This window comes from Trichechus manatus, unplaced genomic scaffold, assembly GCF_000243295.1.
Source record: "Trichechus manatus latirostris isolate Lorelei unplaced genomic scaffold, TriManLat1.0 scaffold00038, whole genome shotgun sequence".
NCBI classification, from domain to species: Eukaryota; Metazoa; Chordata; class Mammalia; order Sirenia; family Trichechidae; genus Trichechus; species Trichechus manatus.
Genome location: NW_004443974.1, coordinates 4881214 through 4900547, shown reverse-complemented (window position 1 = coordinate 4900547; position 19334 = coordinate 4881214). Strand labels below are relative to the sequence as shown.

Genomic DNA, 19334 nt, shown 5'->3' with positions numbered 1-19334 from the left:
AAGAAATAAGAAAACTATTGCACTCACATCAATATCACTAAATCTTTAACATGCACCATCAGAAATTCCATTGAAATCTCCTTATATGCAGGACAAAAATAAACTGGTTCAATATGCCAGTATTCTGCACTAAGCACATGGGAGCAAAAGTACATTCTGCGATCTTCACTACCATGCAGCTCACAAAAGAGTTATAAAAACAGGAACTTGCATCTCTGACTCCTCCTCCTTTTAAGTCCTTTGTTGAGCGAGAAAAAGAGAAAATGATCATACCTTAATTTAGAATTTGTCCTGTTAAAACTGGGCCATTGAGAACAGAGAAATTGTGGACGAAACGCTTTCTAACGCTGTCTTCAAATTCATGTGCACTTCCCTCTCTGACAGCCACATTTCTGTAAGCATTTCAGAGGCTCAGTAACCTCCCAGCACTTCAAACCACATTCCTGGCCAAGCGTGAGCTGCAGCCCAGCCTGCCAATCACAAGCAGCCTTTATAGGCAGACCCCACCCTCCATGCTTTAAATCATAACACAGCAAGCTCCCACGGGCCAATCACGTACAAACTTTGCAGCAGATCACTACTGGCTTAATTCTCTCTAGAGAACAGTTACCTTTTGCTTCTTTAGGGCATTTCCTGATAGGGAAGAACAATACAAATCTTCCTTTATTGTGTTCTATCCCATGATATCTGTGCTAGTTATCAAAATTTGTATAACTAAAATAAAATTTGATTTTTAAATGGTATCTTTTTGAAACCTAGTTAAATGCTGTTTGTTGAAAATTGACTAAGCTAGGGTCTGAGCTAACTGTAAAAATAATTAATCTCTTTAGACATTTAATCCCCTTGAGGGGAGGGGGTCATTGCAATACCATAAGCTTGGGTTTGCCTCTTCCTAAAAGGGTGACTTTGGGTGAATCATTTAATCTTTTTAATCACATTTTCATCCCCTGCAAATTGGGGGAAAAAAATATGTCACCAACCTCACTTGGATGCTATGATAAAAGTCTTCACTAGCATATGCAAAATAGCCAGCACAATGCAACGCACATTTATGGGCACTTAATATGTTTTTTTCCCCATCATATCTCTCATCAGTCATATGCTATTTTCTAATCTCTCAAGCTTTTACCTTTAAATTTTACTTGCTATTAAGAAAGATACTTCATCTGATTAGATTATAAAAGTTAACTAAATAAAAGTCTACCTACATCTATACAAACACATGTAGGAGATTCCACTCTTGATTTCTTTCCCTTGACCTAAAATGCTCATATTTTTTAAGCCTAAAACGGAGTGCCTGCCACTAGCCAATAAGGTGACTTTGTGCAAATTAGAAAAAGATGCTCCCTCTGGATGAATGAGTTAAAAAAACAAAAAAATGTCCTTTGGTGCTCAGATTAAGGCTGCAACCTTAAAAACGAATCTTTAGTAGTTTTAATAAAATCAAATAAATCTGGTTTATATGTGTCACTCCTACCAGCACAAATTCATTTTGGCTACCTTCAAAACTTGGATGCCATTCCTACTTGTCATTTAGCTCCTTTATATATGTAATTCTTTACCAAAATCCAGGGGAATTAAACTCACTGCCAAACGGAGCCCTGGTGGAGCAGTGGTAAAGAGCTGGGCTGCTAACCAAAAGGCTGGCAGTTCGAATCCACCAGTCACTCCCTAGAAACCTTACGGGGCAGTTCTACGCTGTCCTAGGTCACTATGAGTTAGAATCAACGTGATGGCAATGGGTTTGATTTTTTTTTTTTTTGGTCTGCCAAACATATCACAGTAATCTGTTGAAAGCAGACATATAATCCAGGTTCTAATTAGACTCATAGATCACAGAGCTGGAAGGAGCAGCAAAAGAGCTTTGGGTTGGGTTTTATAGGCAGGTTCCCTCCTACCTTTCCTGATGCAAGCATTCATGAACATACGACTGACCCCTGTGGATACAGATACCAGTAGGACACACTTCTTGCCCTCAGGGGTCTTATAAAGGATCGCAGACTTCTGAACAAATAAATGTAATTAAGTAAGGTATACTGACCATATTATAAATGACTTAAAATCTCTGATTTTTCATGTAACAAAAATTCCTTAAAACAATCAAGACTATTTCAGTGTCATTTTCTTTTTCAATTTTATTGTGATAAAATATATATAACAAATTTGCCATTTTTTGGTTTCAATTTTAATGCTAAGTTTTAGGCTTTTGTTGGAAAAGACCATGTCTGTGATGGTAAGGTTATCCTTTGTCAAAATTAGCTGGCCTACAACAAATATTTATGATACTTTACTAAACTATTTAAAGTACTGGTCTGATGGAGCCTGGAGGAAACCCTAAGACTATGGCCCCTGGATACTCTGCTAACCCAGAACTGAAACCACTCTTGAAGCCCACTTTTCAGACAAAGATTAGACAGGCCTATAAAACAAACAGTAACACACGTCAGGAATGCGCTTAATTCAACAAAATATCCGAGACCAAATGGGCAACTCTTGCCCAAAAGCAAGATGAGAAGGCAGGAAGGGACAGGAACTGGACAAATGGACACAGGGAAACCCAGGGTAGTAAGGCGGAGCATGCTGTCACAGTGTGGGGACTGCAACCAATCTCACAAAACAATATGTGTATAAATTTTTGAATGAGAAATTAACTTGAGCTGTAAACTTTCACCGAAACCATACACACAAAAAAATTTAAAGTACTTAAAGCAATTATAGTGCATTGTCCTTACCATGTTAAATTCTACGAATTCTCTTAATCCAGAGATCTTAAAGTTCTTTAAAAATATGTAACTTTATTATTCTAAGTAAGTAAAATATTTCAACTTCTATTTTACAAATATTAGCTAAAAGATAAACCATTAGGAAGACTTCTCAGGGTAGAGACAGAAACAGACAAGAGCCTGACCCCAACATCCAGCCACCTGACCATACCTGGCCACATTTCAAGCATGTATGCTCTAGAGAAATGTTTCCTTTTTAAGGACAAAACAAAACAAATTGAAACAACAACCAGCTTGAGTAGAATATTTGCATACAGACTCCATGAAGGATTAAAGAAAGGGTAGAGAAAGGATTCTGAACTTCCTTCAGCTCTCTCATCTCACCACTTTGCTTTTAACAAAAAAAGAAAAGAAGGCAAGATGAGAGAAAAGGTAAGAGATTTGGAGGGTATATTGGAGCAGTTTTTTCTTGCTCTAAAATACAGTAAAACCGAACCACTTAAAACAAGTATAGCATGCAAACATCATTATACTGAAAGCCACCACCTTCAAGCCCTAGGTTGCTTTGTTTTAGACACACAAACATATATATATATATACACACATACATATGTATCGCTCAAATTTGTGCATCAGACTGAAAGAGACTTTCAGAAAGGACACTGAGGCTAAAAATGATGAGACATGTAATGTTTAGATAGAATGATATTCTAGTCCCTGTAGAACAAGCCAGTATTTAATTTACTTACATGTTTTGAGTCTTTGGAATCCAGGCTATCTATGACTACTTGTAGATCCTTGATCTTCTTCTGCTTTTCAGCAATTTCTTGTCTTTGCTTTTCCATTTGCATTTCTAGATCCAGAGCTTCCTGGCGTAATTTATTTAGAAGTTGTATCCTACTACTCAACTGCTTGAAAAGAAGGTCTTTCTCTGCTTCTGAAATCTAACCTCCCCACACCCCGACACACAATTAATAGGGGATAGCAACACTGATTTACAAATTTAAAGAAAACAAAGTCTACAATTTAAACAGTATTCTATGCTCTATCAGTTTTCTAATAAAAGTAAAATGTGAGGTGTTATCTAGGCACTCTATTCATAGCTTATATTTTTATGCTTATTACATGCAGAAAATCTTACTTTATAAAAGTTTATGAAAACGAATAATGTAACAAGTACAAATGAAGTCTGTCATTCTAGCACAAGCAATTTGGAAATCATTGATAATAATAATATTAGTGATAAACCAGCGGCCATCAAGTTGATTCTGACTTACGGCGACCCCATGTGTAGCTGATTTATATAACACTTCCTAGGTGCTGGGCACTGTTCTAAGCTCTTTATATAATTTAATCCTCAAAACATATAAGGTAGAAAGTATGTTTATCCTAATTTTACAGATAAGGAAACTGAGTCATAGAAAATTTAAATAGCTTGCTCAAGGTCACATTATCAGTAGGTAGTGGAGCCCAGACTTAAACCTAGACAGTACAGCTCCAGACCATGTCCCTAATTACTACACTACGGTCTCCTAGCTAGTATGAATATTAAGATAGTCAAAAGAAGAAAAAAAAAAAAAAAGATAGTCAAGCAATAAATTCTGAGTAATAGTATGGAAGCAATAACTTTAATACCTATCTCCTATTTCTAGCAGTTTTTAGCATAGAAATTTATACAAATGTAGAAATGTGTCTCAAAAATCTATATAAAACTGCAAAAAAAGCAAAAACAAAAAAAACAAAACAAGGATGCAGAAAAAAGATTGGAAAGAAATTAAATATAATACTGATAATGACTGTCTGCAAGTGATGGGACTGTTGGTGTTTCTTGACCCTTTTTTAAACTCTTCTATACTTCCAAAAAGGAGCCCTGGTGGCCAAGTGGTTAAGGGCTCAGCTGCTAACCGAATGGTCAGTGGTTTAAACTCTGCCAGCCACTACGCAGGAGAGAGATGTGACAGTGTGCTTCCATAAAGATTACAGCCTCAGAAACCCTATGGGGCAGTTCTACTCTGTTCTACGGGGTCACTATGAATCAAAACCAACTTGACAGCAACAAGTTTGTATCTTCAAAATCCTTCCCATAATCACAGTACCTTTATAATCAGAAAAAAAAAATTTAAAAATTTCTGTTGACTGGTAATATCTCACACTTTAGAACTGTAAATTATAGCACACTCTCATGTTGAGCAAATTAACAGTGTAAAGAAAAAGTTAGGTATTGAAAAGAATTATTTTTTTCCAAGCACATTTCATAAGCATCATTTATTTCAAAATTACATACATTATTTAACCTATCAATCCATCTCTATAAAGCTTTGGCCAATGCTATTATAAAGCATTCTTATTTAATCATTAAAATCATTCCTGATAGCTCCCTCTACTGCATCTCCTACTTTCAATCCATCTTTAAGTCCTAAGTTCTACTGCCAAATTTTACCTAATATCAGTCTGTTTCTCTCCATGTTCACCATCATCTTCCTGGCCCAAGCCATTATCCTCTCTTGCCTGCACTACACAACAGCCTCCTAACAGATACACACATTTCCATTCTTCCCATCTCCCTCACTCCCATTCACTCTTCACGCAGTAGCCAAGGTCTTATAAAAATACAATTACAGGCCATTCTACCACCCAAAGCCCTTCAAAGGTTTCCCACAGCATTTAGAATAAAATTCAAACTACTTAAAATGGCCTAGGAAGCCTGGCCTGATCTGGCCCCTATGGCCTAGTATCCCCTCTGCCTGGTATACTCTTTGCCCCAACTCTGCTCTTTAGTTTCTTCTCATCCTTTAGGTTGCAGTCTAAATGTTATCCCCTTAGAGGTTCCCCACAATCTAAATTATATCCCTTTTATTATGTCTCTAAATTTTCAATTTTTTTCCTGCAGCACTATGTTGTTTAACTATATATTTCTTTTTTACTTGTTTATTGACTATTTCCCCTATTAGTCTGTCCATGAGGGAGTGATGCATGTCTTTTTCGTTCACTACTCAAGGCCCGGCCCAGTCAGTGACTGGCATATCATCAGCTTCCAATAAACTTCAATCCATTTCTAGTTACTGTATAATTTGAAAGTAACAAATACGGTGTATCTTTTAAAAGAATCTACAATTTATTCTACCTATTAAGGTATGTTGTAGCTGTTTGCCCTTAAGGCAATTCCAACTCATAGTGACCCTATATGACAGAGTAGAACTGCCCCATAGGGTTTCGAGGCTGAAATCTTTAAGGGAGCAGATCGCCAGGTCTTTTCTCCCACAGAGTGGCTGGTGAGTTCAAACACCTGATCTTTCAGTTAGCAGCCGAGCACTATGCAGTTATACTCATAATTTTGCAATACTGATTTTTAAAAGTTTAAACAACTAGGAATGTGTGGCTAACTGCCTCTATGAACAACTGCCACCTTTGTCATGAGACCAGAAGGACTGGATGGTTACCATTACTGAACATCTTGATCAAGGATTCTACAGAAGAATCCTGATCAAAAGGGGGAAAATGCAGAGCAGAATTTCAAATTCTCAAGGACGCCAGACTTTCTGGAGCCATGGAGGCTGGATGAACCCCTGAAACTATTGCCCTGAGATAATCTTTAAAATTTAAGCCAAAAATATCTCCTGAAGTCTTCTTAAAACCAAACAATTGTTTAGCTTAACTAGTAAAAAACGTCTGCCTTGAGCCTTATGGTCTTTTAAGAACTATCTATATGGGATCAAAATTGACAACAGCAACTCAAAAGATTAGATAGAAACCTTAGGAGACAGTGTGTTTACGGCAATGATGGAGGAATAACTCAGAAAAGGAGGGTGAGAATTCTTGCACGCCTCAAAGAATATAATCGATGTTACTGAAGTGTACATGTAGAAACTGGTGAACTGGTATATGTTTTGCTGTGTATGTTCTCAACAACAACAATAAACAAAATTTTTTTTTAAAGTTTAAACAACTAAAAACTCTTACATACTTAAAAACTAAAATGTCAACACATTTCCTTTTCTGAATTTTCCCCCTATGCAACTACACCATGATTTTTAGCTGCTTATTTTGTTACAATGCAGTTTGGTATTTCTGAGCGTCACTTCCATCTTTCCGTACACCGTATTTTATATCATTTACTTTTTTGCTGCTTGTTTTTGATAATGTTCATGCTATAGTAATGATGTCCTAACCTACGTCCTAGAATCTTAAAGGTGAGGGCACTTAAGTAAATTAGAAATACACCAGAAAGGAACTTCTCTGGATAAAGCATCAGCTTTCATAATATAGTAGACCAGATAAATGCTTTTACATAAATCGCAAATAAGTAATTTATTTTTACACACTTTATAAAATGCTAATAGGATGTCATCATGAATGGAAGGAAAATGTAATTGGGAAATGCTAGAAACTGTATTTGACCCTGAAATTTATTATTCCATAATTAATTAAGCAGCAGTAATTTAAAAACTGTTTTCTATGAATATAAAGGGAAAAATATTTCATTTTTGCATTTCCTCTTAGCTTTGCTGTTTTGTTTTTACATACTTTTTTTAGTTGTATAGCTTCTTCCAGTTGTTTATATTCTTTGGTAGCTCTTAAAATTTGTTGTTCTGCCTTTTCTATTTCATCATGCAGTTCTGATAGTCGAGTCTGTGCTATAATTTAAAATACATGCACACATACACACACAAGAAAAACACTGAATTCAGAAATTTCTACCATACAGATGTTTTTCTTTGCAATCACCTCACAACTAATTCCCCCATTATTGATCACAGTAATAAAAAAAGTAATTTTTATGATGGTTTTTCATCTCCATTAGTTAATCTCTAGAATACATTGTTTCATATGTTATAGTACTGTAATTGAGCCTCTATTTATAAAATTCTTAACATAAAATGGCCTTTACTCAATATTCCCAACACTAGAGAACCCTTTTGAAAGAAAAAGGATTTTATTGGTAAATATGCACATACAAAATAAAAAAAAAGTAAATATGCACATACAGGTCACTAAGTCATAATTAGATTCAGGGTATATATTAAAAAGAAAGCTTGAGGCAAATGCTTTATTATTGGGTTCAAAATCAAGAAATTCACTACTATATAATCTCTTCCAGCTGTAGGTGCTCTCAAATCAATTACTACCTCAAATTTCAGATTTATCTCACTCCCTTTCTCCTTCCCTGCCTCCTAAAAAACTATAAGCCCCGTGAAGCTAGTCTGCACATATATTATCTATTTTTGCTTTCCCTTTCCAGAGCCTTGGAATAGTATGTGTAGACAAGGAGAACTGAGCCTCTCCTCTCCCATCTCCAAGTCAATCTCCACTGGCCTTTCATGTCCGTTACTTAGCTACCCATCAAGGGAAGGTAAGTTGCTAATCTGACTAGTCAGTGAGCCATAATTACTAGTTGGGTACATGCACTCAGGTCTGCATTCTCCTCCTTTCATATTCATGCAGCTGAGCGGGTTAAGTGGATTCAAAGTTTGTCATTGACAAGGTCTCTAAAGTGCGCTCCTGGCTTGACTTCTTCCTCCATGTGACTTTGCTAGAAGATGGTAAGAGCTCTGTTTTTCCCCTTGGGCGGTGTAGGAGGAGAAACAGTGGGATGTGGAATGTGGGGAAAGTCAAGAAGAGAAGGATGCTGACCTTCAGCCTAAGCCTAAGGACAGTGTCTGGTCCAGCTTATCGCAAGTGCTGCTTTAGTCTGGGGTCTTAAAAGCCTGTGAGCAGCCATCTAAGATACTCCACTGGTCTCATCCCTTCCGGAGCAAGGGAGAATGAAGAGAACAGGATACAAGGAAAAGATTAGTCCAAAAGACTAATGAACCACAGCTACCAAGGCCCCCACCAGACTGAGTCCAATACAGCTAGATGGTGCCCGGCTACCACCACTGACTGCTCTGACCAGGATCACAACAGAGGGCTCTGGACAGAGCTGGAGAAGGACGTAGAACATAATTCTAACTCAAAAAAAAAAAGACCAGATTTACTAGCCTAAAGGAGACTGGAGAAACCCCAGGAGTATGGCCCCCAGACACCGTTTTAGCTCAGTGGTGAAGTCACTCCCAAGGTTCACCATTCAGTGGGGGACTGGGCAGCCCCATAAAACAAAACGGGACTAATGAGGCACAGCAGTCCAGGGACAAGGGCTAGAAGGCAGAAGAGGACAGGAAAGCTGGTGATAGGGAACCCAAGGTTGAGTAAGGACAGTGTTGATGCACATTGAGGTTGTTAACCACTGTCATAGGGCAACATGTGTACTGTTTGTTTAATGAGAAACTATTTTGTTCTGTAAACCTTCATCTAAAGTGAGAACAGCAGCACAACTGGAAGAGTGTAGTCTATGTCACTGAAATGTGCCTGTAGAAATTTTTGAAATGTGTATCTTTTGCTATGTATATTTTCACCAAAAAAAAAAAAGGTCGCGAATGGAGAGGGTTGACATGTTGTGGGGTTGTTAACCAATGTCATAAAACAATATGTATATTACTGTTTAATGAGAAACTACTTGTTCTGTAAACTTTCACCTGAAGTACAATAAAAACCAAAAAACCAAAAAAAAAGAAAGTCCTGCTTTAGGTTCTGGCTACATGCATAGTAATCAATAAAGTGGTACTTTACTTGCTTCAATCATTACTAACTATATCTTTGTGTATAGAGCTCCAGTGGGGAGAAGGGCTGGCTGGCAGGACAGGATTTATGCATTCTTGGATCCCCTGAACATGATGGCTATCAATTTACTGTCAAAAACCAATCTTCAACTCTAACAGGAATCATTAAAAAATAACTTTCTAGATGAATCAATACTTTCTTTTAGACGTTCATGTAAAACAACAATGAATACCATAAACACATTTAAGTGATTAAAAGAATTGTGAAACATTTACCTACATACTCATCAATCTTTTTGTATTTTTAAAGAATTTACAATAACTTTTTTTAACCTGCACTTATTTTTTCTTTGTCTTCCAGTTGTATGTCCAGTGGCACTTGGGTTTTCAAGTTAACTTGCTCATTTCTAAGTTGTTCCCCTTCATCTGGCTCCATTTTCCTGATCTGTACTGGCTGGGAGTTATCAATAATGTGACTCTCTGTGGTGAACATATTTCTCTTGTATCTGGATTTGCCAATGTAAGGGCTTTCATCTGGGGCTTTGTCAATTTCAACATACTAAAAGCAAAAGAAATCAACAGATTTATGGTATAATAAATAACTTCAAGTCAATCAAATGGTATTAATCATTTTAATAGTGGAAAACAGCACAGAATTGCCTGAATCTATAGTCAATCCTACATGCTTAGAAATTGAAAAATATATATCACTTTTTTCTTATTGTTAATACATCAAAAAAAGAACTAGAGCTGAAAATGGTCTCAAAAAGAACCCTTCTACCCCAAAAGAGTGAAAGAGTTTGGACTGATTGATTAAAGAACTGTCCACAATGATATGATTCTGAGCACTGCTTAATCTCTAAAAACAGAAATCTAGTTGTTTCATTTTGGTTTCTTGGCTGACACAGGTAAAATCTGAGTCTAATAAATTTTAATAACTGGATTTTTAAATTAAATAATGTAGGATAACAACTAGCATCATGGGTCTTAGAAGTGGTTCCCTTGTTGCAATAGCATTTATGGCATTTGTACCAATAATGGTTGATTAATATTAAACCCAATGATTACTGAAACAACAACGAAGGGAGATGACTATTCTACGGCAACTGAAGCAGGCAGTGTACTTTTTCCAGAAGTTTGGACTTAAGGGAACTGCTCCACTCACATTCTCGAGCATGGTAACTGAGGGTTAGACAGCCTTGGGATATGACTGTGACAAAGATCCTCCTGGGGCTTTTTACCTCATTAGGATACTGATCTAGCTCACTGAGCTAAATAATTCACAGATTCAACCAAAATACAGTTTATTCTTTTGATGCTCTCGTAATAAGAAATGCCTCTACCCACCCCTCCCATGCTGGCTTGAACTTGGGATTGCTAAAACATTAAAACAACTCACCTCTGATGGATAATAAGTTAGTGGCTCAAATTTAGCATCAATTTTATAAAAGGCCAATTCCTGTTCCAGCTCATACTGTTTCTGACAAGCTCGCGTTAGTTCCACGGTCTTCTGTTTTAGCTATTGGCCCGATTTGATATGAGACAACATATAGTGTCAGCAAGTTAGTGTAAAGGTGCAACAATATGGCAGGTTCTAGTCACAACTAATAATTACATTTTTAAAAACCCCACAGCAAACAGCACAACATTCAGAACATTTTATCTTAATTTTAAATTATTACAAATAATGAAACATAAACTTATCACTTCATAAGAGATCACATAAGAGACCTTTGAAGTTTATATACAATTTCAGGTTGCAATAAATATTTTTAAATCACTCTTTCTTTATCCAAATATGAAAATAACTCTATATCAATTATTTCTAAGTAAACTGGCCTTTTAAGTACCTGCTTCCTGATTTCCCAATAAATAGCACTAATTTATTTACTGTACGATGTGATTTTTAAAAATTGCTTCAAATCATGGAGAGAACTAGATTTTGACATTAACTACAAAGCAATTACGTAGTGAGAAGGAGGAAAAAAAGAACCTGGTTTTAATTGTTGCATTTGTGGCTAATGGCATCACAGGTTTTAAGTGTTCAAAACATTATTCTTTGTAGAGGGTAAGGAATGTGAATAAGCTCAATCAGATCAAAATATGTAATACTAAATTTTTAAAAAGTAATTCTGTAACTTTGTAGTTATTCTTAGCAGTTTTTAGAGCTGGGAGAACACAAGAAATCATCCAATCTAATTCTGTGAATTTATAAATGAAGAAATTGAGTTCCAGATTGGTGAAGTAACTTGTCAAAAGTTACATATTAGATTAGTGATACAGGCTAAATACTTTACGAACTATCTGTACCAGTCCCCATTCTACTATATCATTCCTTTGAATTCATTTCAAAGGTCCACAAAGTGATTTATGCTCCCCCCTCCCCTGTATGGCGCCCTGTCTGATAGTAGATACCAAAGAACATGCACAAAAAATTCATTAATATAAAAATACAAGCTCAAGAGAACAAAATATAAACAAATATGTACATTTCACAACACCCAGGAAATTAAAGTCGTGCATGATTTAGCTTACAGTCACCTCTGGATTATCTGTCAAAACGGAAGTAATGCTAGCCTGAATAACAGGCAATACTGATTGAGTACTCACTGTGTGCCAAATACTGGGCTAAGCATCTTACATGTGCTATCTCACTGAATCACAACTACCCTACGAGATAATGAAAGCTGCACAGAGACGTTAAATAACTTGCCCAATCACATAGCTCGTGGTGAAAGAGAAAGAGTTTAATTCCAAGTCTCTTGATTTCAAATTCAACACTCTATTTTATCATGCTGCCTTCAGTGTCCTGCTACAGGGTATCTAGCACATTACCTGCTCACATTAAGCTTTCACTGAATGCTCACACATCCCTGAGTCTCAAAAAAAGCAACTCATAGCCAACAGCATCAACTAATGCTGGACTTCTTACTCCAAAGCTCACTGGCAGTAAAGCCAAATGGTGTACGTGACCAGAACCATGGATAATGCAGGCAATTAATCATAAATACTCTGTGCTTCTGAAAGTACTTTTGTGTCCTTTATAGCACTAGGTTTAGCATATAATAAGCACTCAATAAAGGTCCACCGCAGAAATGCACGACCAATATAGGAATCAGAAGACATGGAAAGTAGGCTGGTTACTGCATTACCCTGGATAATCATGAGTTGACTGCAGTTAACATATTAACCAATAGGAAAAATAATATAAATTCTTTCCCCCACATCTAAATTCACTCTCATATGTACACAACCATTACAAACACACACACACACACACACACACACACACACACACCACATTTCCCCCAAAGGCAAGCCAACTTCAAAAATAAAAAGGTAAACAAGCATATTAATACATGTTATCATGCAAACCATGAACAATATAGTATGCAGTCCAGCCCTGAAGAAACTACCTTTAAGGAAGGATAAAGAATCAGCAGAAAAGGGCCTGCAAGAAACCAAGGCTAAAAAAGGAGAAGAATCAAACAGAGAGCATCAGCTGGAGAACTCTAGAGAGTTAAGCTGTAATAATACAAGCTGCTACATTCTATTTTCTGACAACTTACCTTAGGAAGATCTATTTATTAGTATTTGCATTACTCTTACATGGACAGATTTAATCATCACTCTAATTAGGAGTTAGATTTGCTACCTTTCATTACTTAATTGATTCATTTCAAATTATTTTCACATTCATTACCTCATTAAATCCTCACAAGTCTGTGAGGCAGGCAGGATAGGTAAATTATCCTCATTTTAAAAATGAGGAAACTGAAAGATAGGAGTTAAATCACTTGCAAAAGAACAAAGAGTAAGTTCAGTTAGTATTTGTTGGTGACAATACAGGGACTACTATGGTTTAAACTGTCACCAGAAATCTTACTTCAGTGTTACTAATTTTCTTTATATATACATAGATATATGCGTGTACACACACACACACACACACACACACACACACACACACGTATTTCATAAATTAAATGACCTAAGAAAACTGGAAAGCACAACTATAGATGATATCATCAGATATTCTGCATACAATAATAGAAAACATTTTTCAAATGCAAACTCTTAAAATAAGACTCAGAATCCTTTCGTAACATACAGCAGTCCTTTGGACTAAAAAAAAGGGTATGAAATGGCAATTTAAAGAACAAATATGAAATAGCCAACAAATGCACACACAATACTCAATTCTCTAACAACTAAAGAAATGCAAAATTAAAACAGTAACAAGATTCCATTTTTTTCTCTCATATTACAAGCTCATATCAATATCCAGTGTGGAACTCACTGCTGTAGGAGTATAAATTGGTTATAAGCTTTTAGAAGCATGCATTAACATTTATCAAAATTTTAAATGCAGATTACGCAGTAATTCCACTTGTAGTCATTTACGGTAAAGGATTACTAGCACGAATATATAAGGCTACACACACACACACACACACACACACACACACACACACACACACACATATCAAGACTTTCTCTGTTATCACTGTCCCTAATAGCAAAAAAAAAAAAATGGAGGCAACCTAAACATCCATGAATAGGAGTACACTAAATTTACAGAGGACCCATATAATGGGAACACTATATAGACTTTTAAAAGAATGAAGAATATACATATATATTTTTTTAACTTTGAGAGCTGTTCATGATATACTGTTACGTGAATATTAAGCTGCAGACTTACACAGTTAAGATTCCATTTTGTTTTTTAAAATCATAAACATTCAAGTGTATATTTGTCTTTAATTTTATATATTTATATATATACATATATAAACTTACATATATATAGTTACATAATTACATATACAATGTATAAGCATAGAAAACAAGAACGATATGTATTAACACCCAAGGAATGGGGTAGGGAAAAGTGGAACCTTCATTTTCTACTGTTTACATTTGTGTTATCTGAATTTGTTACAATAAACATATTAATTTTGCATACAAAAGTATGCTGAAATGATTAATGATAAAAAATAAATAACATAGAGAAGAGCACAACCTGACCTCTATACAAAGAGTTACAGGAAAAAAAAAACAGCAAAAACTACTGACAATTTACAAAACACTTATTCACAGCACAAACATACTAACAACATTATTAAAAAAAAAGTAGGCAACTCGAACTGTATAATTTTGGAATAACACAAAGTCATAAGACGTGACATTTTGTCCAGGTTTTCAATAGGTTGAAAATGGGCTGACTCTGTATGTCAGGGGGTCAGCGTATGGAAATTATACAGTTATTTAACCTTAGTAGTAAAAGATGGATCTATATTCCAAAAAGATCTATAACTCTAGAAAGTGTATTAAATGTTGACAAATGTCAAATAATACCACAGTAACTACTGCTCTTTATTTTTGTATTTTAAACACAAATTTATGTGATGGGCATGAAGAGTTCACTAAACCAAAAAACCAAACCCATTGCCTCTGAGTTGATTCCGACTCACAGCAAGCCTGTAAGACAGAGCAGAATTGCCCCATGGGGTTTCCAAAGAGCGGCTGGTGGATTCAAACTTAACTACTGTGCCACCAGGGCTCTGAGAGGAGTTCACTATTAAAATAAAATCGATTGTCATGTTGGTCTACCATGGTTTAATTACTCATCTATCCTCTCAATTTTTTATTAATGGAGAGCAACAGAAGTACATATAATTTAAAACCATGATAATCACCAGATTATTAATACTATTAACATATGCCTTCAGAATACAACTAGCAAATTTGAAAACTACCTTCAAGTAAGTGACACATGCAGGAACCCACAAAACTCTTAATATATAAATAACAGAGCTGGGGAAGCTGTCCTATTTTTTCATTATGCCCCCTTGGTATAAATGAGCTTTTCTTTCAGGCAAAGAAGAGCTTGAGAAGGAGGTAGTTAAGTATTGATATTTCAAGTAACAACTTCCCTTCTAAGCTGCAGGCCCACACACAAAGAAGAATGCATAGATGGAATTCTTCTTGTCAACAAAGCAAGTAATTAAGCAAGACTGACAATCTTGAAAGGGAAACACAAAAGGAGATAACTATATCTAGGATTCTATTAGTCATAAGCGAAGTATGATTCTCTAAGTTATGTGTAGATTAAACTAAGAAACTGCCCAAAGAAAAGAAGGGGCACCAACAGCTATTTTTCCTTCAGGGAAGTAGTCTAATAATTTTACAGATTCAGATTCTCTGGACTTAAACTACTTTTTAAGGTCATTTAATCCATTTTCCTGTCTAATAATCTTGAGCTTTCCCCTCAAATCTTGAGCATATGGCCAGCTTGTTCTGCCTTTTTCAGTGATAGCAAAAACATTCCAGAGTTACCACATTTTATCTCAGGGCAGCTATTAGAAATTTCTTCATCATTCCTAAATGAAAACTGGTTTTCCTATAACTCTATTTACCAGTTCTTAATTCTAGCTCATAGGACCTTAGTAAATAATTCTAGTGCCTCTTCCATGAAACAGTCCTTTGAATATCTGAAGGCAGTTGTCAGAGCTCACTGGGTATCCTTTTCTCCAGCCTGGACATCCTCTGTTCCTTTGGTCACTGCTCATACGACACGGTCTTAAGACCTTTGAAGCCTCTGGGTCAGTAACTTTTTGAACACATTCTATTTTTTAATACCTTTTTTTCCTGTTTCAACCATAAAGCCAAATTACACAAAATTAAAACATTACAGATATGCATAAAGGGCAATTTGAAAGTGCTCTATATGTACTCCTCAGAAATAACTACTGTCAAGAGTTTGGTGCATATTCTGCCATTTTCCCCTATACATACTTTTGTATTTTGATATATAGGATTATACTCAACATACTGTTTTGCCACTTGCTTTTTTCACATAGCAATATGTATTATACACCCTTCCACATCAGGACACACAGCTCTATTTCATTTTATTATGCTACCACATGGATGTCCTCTAAGTTTCCCACTTACAGATTAGTTATTTCTTTTTTTTTTTTTGCTAATAGAAACAATGTTGTAGTGAATATCTTTGTGTAAGTATATATGTATCTGCATATAAATATGTGTGTGTGTTAACTTTATACATTCTTGCTACCATCTCTACAGAAAATGTTATTAGAAATGGAATCTCTGAGATATAGGATATGTCTGTTTAAGATTTGGATAATTTTGCCAAATTACCTTCTAAAAGTTTTTGCCAATGTTCACTCTTACCAAGAATGTTGTTGCTTTAAAGAAATACAAACATCTAGGGGCAGTTTGATCAGCTCCCCATAGAGCGGAGCTTCATCCTTCTCCTTTGTTCTGAACACAATACTTCACATAATGCAGCCCAAACCAGCATTTTTGGGCAGCCATATCATACAGTACACAGTCTATAACTTGTAAAAACTTTTGCATAAATTTCGATTAAACCACATCTTCCTCATTCAGTGATCAGGAAGTTATATTTTCAGACCTAAGGGCAAAGAATTCTCTATCTTAATATTGCCAAGGGAATGCAAAATATGGACTTACCAATTCATTCTTTGTGTTTAGGTCACTTTCTAGCTCCTCATAGCTCTGTTTCTGCAGCAAGGCCTCCTCTTTTAATGATTTGTTCAGTTTATCTTGATTTTTAATTTCCTCAAGGAACCTTGTTTGTTTGCTCTTCAGCTCTTCAGTTTCCATCACCTTCTTTTCCAAGTCTCTTTCTAGTCTTTCTACCTCTTCTGCCAATAAAAATTTAATAGTTTATTTACCATTATCTTTCCTAGTTAAAGAGAGATAAAAATGTTTCTCAAATAAAACAAAAGCAAAAGAAGTCTAAGAATAGTGTAAATACAATTCTACTTTAAAAATTAGCCAGTAGAGTCTTAGGAAAAAAGAATATCTTGATCTTGAAATTGATTTATATTGAGAGGTAAGAAGGCATTATCATTTGTATTAAATTTTTAAAAATAACACTCTATTTCATGTATTTAATTCAATTAGTGTCAATAAGATGAAGTTTTTCAAGGTTCCTTCTAAAAAATTGGCAATATTTTACTTGATATTAGTAATTACCCTTAAAAGGTATGCTGCAATGTGTTTGTAAAACACTGTTACCTTAAAATCTTTCAGACTTCCCACTGCTCTCAGGATAAGATCCAAAAACTTAAAGGAAGTGCTGACTAGACTCTTCATTATCTGGTCCTAACCTCCCTGTCTAGCCTCATCTTCAAGGACACTCCCCTACAGCCTTTTTGAAATGATTCCAGGTCTTCAGGTTTGTGATGCCTTTTCTCACCTGCAGAGTTTTATTCATGCCCTCTGTCTGAGCTTACTGAGCTAACTATTTTGCATCTTCTAGGTCTCTGTTTAAAAAAAACAAGAAGCCTGCCTTCACCCTACCCCCTCTTAGGTTAGATGCTTCTCAGGAATGCTTCCACACCACCCTGTACTTTTGTGGCCCTTATCTTGGGGAGTTGTTAATGTGATCAAGTAGCTTGGCTGTCTGCTTTCCCCACTAAAGCTTCATGAAAGCAGAAACTGCATCCATCTGTCTCACCACTGGATCCCAAGAGCCCAGAACATTAAAGGCTCCTAATTAATATCTGAAGTACTAATAAATGACCCATAAGCAGTTTAAACATTTTCTCCAATAGTATATTTATATTATGACATTCCTTTGCATTATTTGTCTTTTTAATGATTCTGAAACATAAACTTCAGGTTAACAAATGTTGGGTTAAAACCCAAACCCACGCCCATCAAGTCGATTTTGACTCATAGTGACCCTACAGGACAGAGTAGAACTGACCCCTAAGGTTTCCAAGGAGCGGCTGGTGGATTTGAACTGCCAACCTTTTGATTAGCAGCCATAGCTCTTAACCACTGTGCCACCAGGGCTCCATTGTTAGGTCCTAGGGAGTGAAATTCTGGGAGGAAATTCTAAATCTTCACCCAATGTCTCCCACCATTCACTCTTCAATCCATTATAATCTGGCCTTAAACTGTTCCTGTCAAGATCATCATCATATGTTGCTAATCTAAAGCACACTTTTCTGTGTTTATCTTACTTCATGTCTTGGCAACTCTGAACATGGTTGACTACTTCCTCTATTGAAATCTTTCCTTTTCTGAGCTTTCACAACTCACTATTTCCTGTTTTCTCCCACCTTGCTGGTCTCTTCTTCTCAGTCTCCTTATTTAGCTCCTCCTCTTCCTCCTCCCAACTCTTGTCTAACTGAGTTAATCAATTCCCAGTGAATTAAATATCATGTTTATGATGATGACTCTCAAATTTATATCTCTAGTTCAGAGCTCTTGTCTTGTTCATTAACAACATATCAAACAAATAATTCACCATGATCAAGTGGGATTCATACCAGGTATGCAGGGAGGGTTCAACATTAGAAAAACAATCAATGTAATCCATCACATAAATAAGACAAAAGACAAGAACCACAGGATCTTATCAATTGATGCCAAAAGGCATTTGACAAAGTCCAACACCCATTAATGACAAAAACTCTCAGCAAAATACGAATAGAAGGGAAATTCCTCAACATAATTATGGGCATTTATACAAAGCCAATAGCCAAGATCATCCTAAATGGAGAGAGTCTGAAAGCATTCCCCCTGAGAACGGGAACCAGACAAGGATGTCCTTTATCACCACTCTTATTCAACACTGTGCTGGAGGTCCTAGCCAGAGAAATTAGGCTACAAAAAGAAATAAAGGGCATTCAGACTGGTAAAGAAGAAGGAACAGTATCTCTATTTGCAGATGATATGATCTTACACACAGAAAACCCCAAAGAATCCATAAGAAAGCTACTGGAACTAACAGAAGATTTCAGCAAAGTATCAGGATACAAGATAAACACACAAAAATCAGCTGGATTCCTCTACATCAACAAAGAGAACTTCGAAGAGGAAAAAATCAAATCAATACCATTTACAACAGCCGCCAAGAAGATAAAATACTTAGGAATAAATCTAACCAGAGACATAAAAGACCTATACAATGAAAACTACAAGACACTACTGCAAGAAACCAAAA

General features: G+C 35.9%; 1 protein-coding gene across 9 annotated transcripts in view; it reads right to left on the bottom strand.

Annotated features, from left to right (window-relative positions):
* Positions 1 to 19334, bottom strand: part of CNTRL (centriolin) — a 102894-nt gene that overhangs the window by 67816 nt on the left and 15744 nt on the right. For 7 of the 9 annotated variants that reach the window (XR_002823984.1, XM_023730659.1, XM_023730657.1 and 4 more), the window contains 5 exons: positions 16826 to 17019; positions 10719 to 10838; positions 9653 to 9878; positions 7248 to 7357; positions 3473 to 3667 (listed from right to left, as the gene is read on the bottom strand). Coding sequence is in view for 6 of the 9 variants with exons in the window: in XM_023730659.1 (XP_023586427.1) it covers positions 3473 to 3667; positions 7248 to 7357; positions 9653 to 9878; positions 10719 to 10838; positions 16826 to 17019 (845 nt within the window). In the remaining 3 variants the exon portion in view is untranslated. Of the gene's footprint in view, positions 1 to 273; positions 1684 to 3472; positions 3668 to 7247; positions 7358 to 9652; positions 9879 to 10718; positions 10839 to 16825; positions 17020 to 19334 lie in introns of those variants that run through there. The other 2 variants (XM_023730662.1, XM_023730663.1) reach the window with 1 other exon arrangement.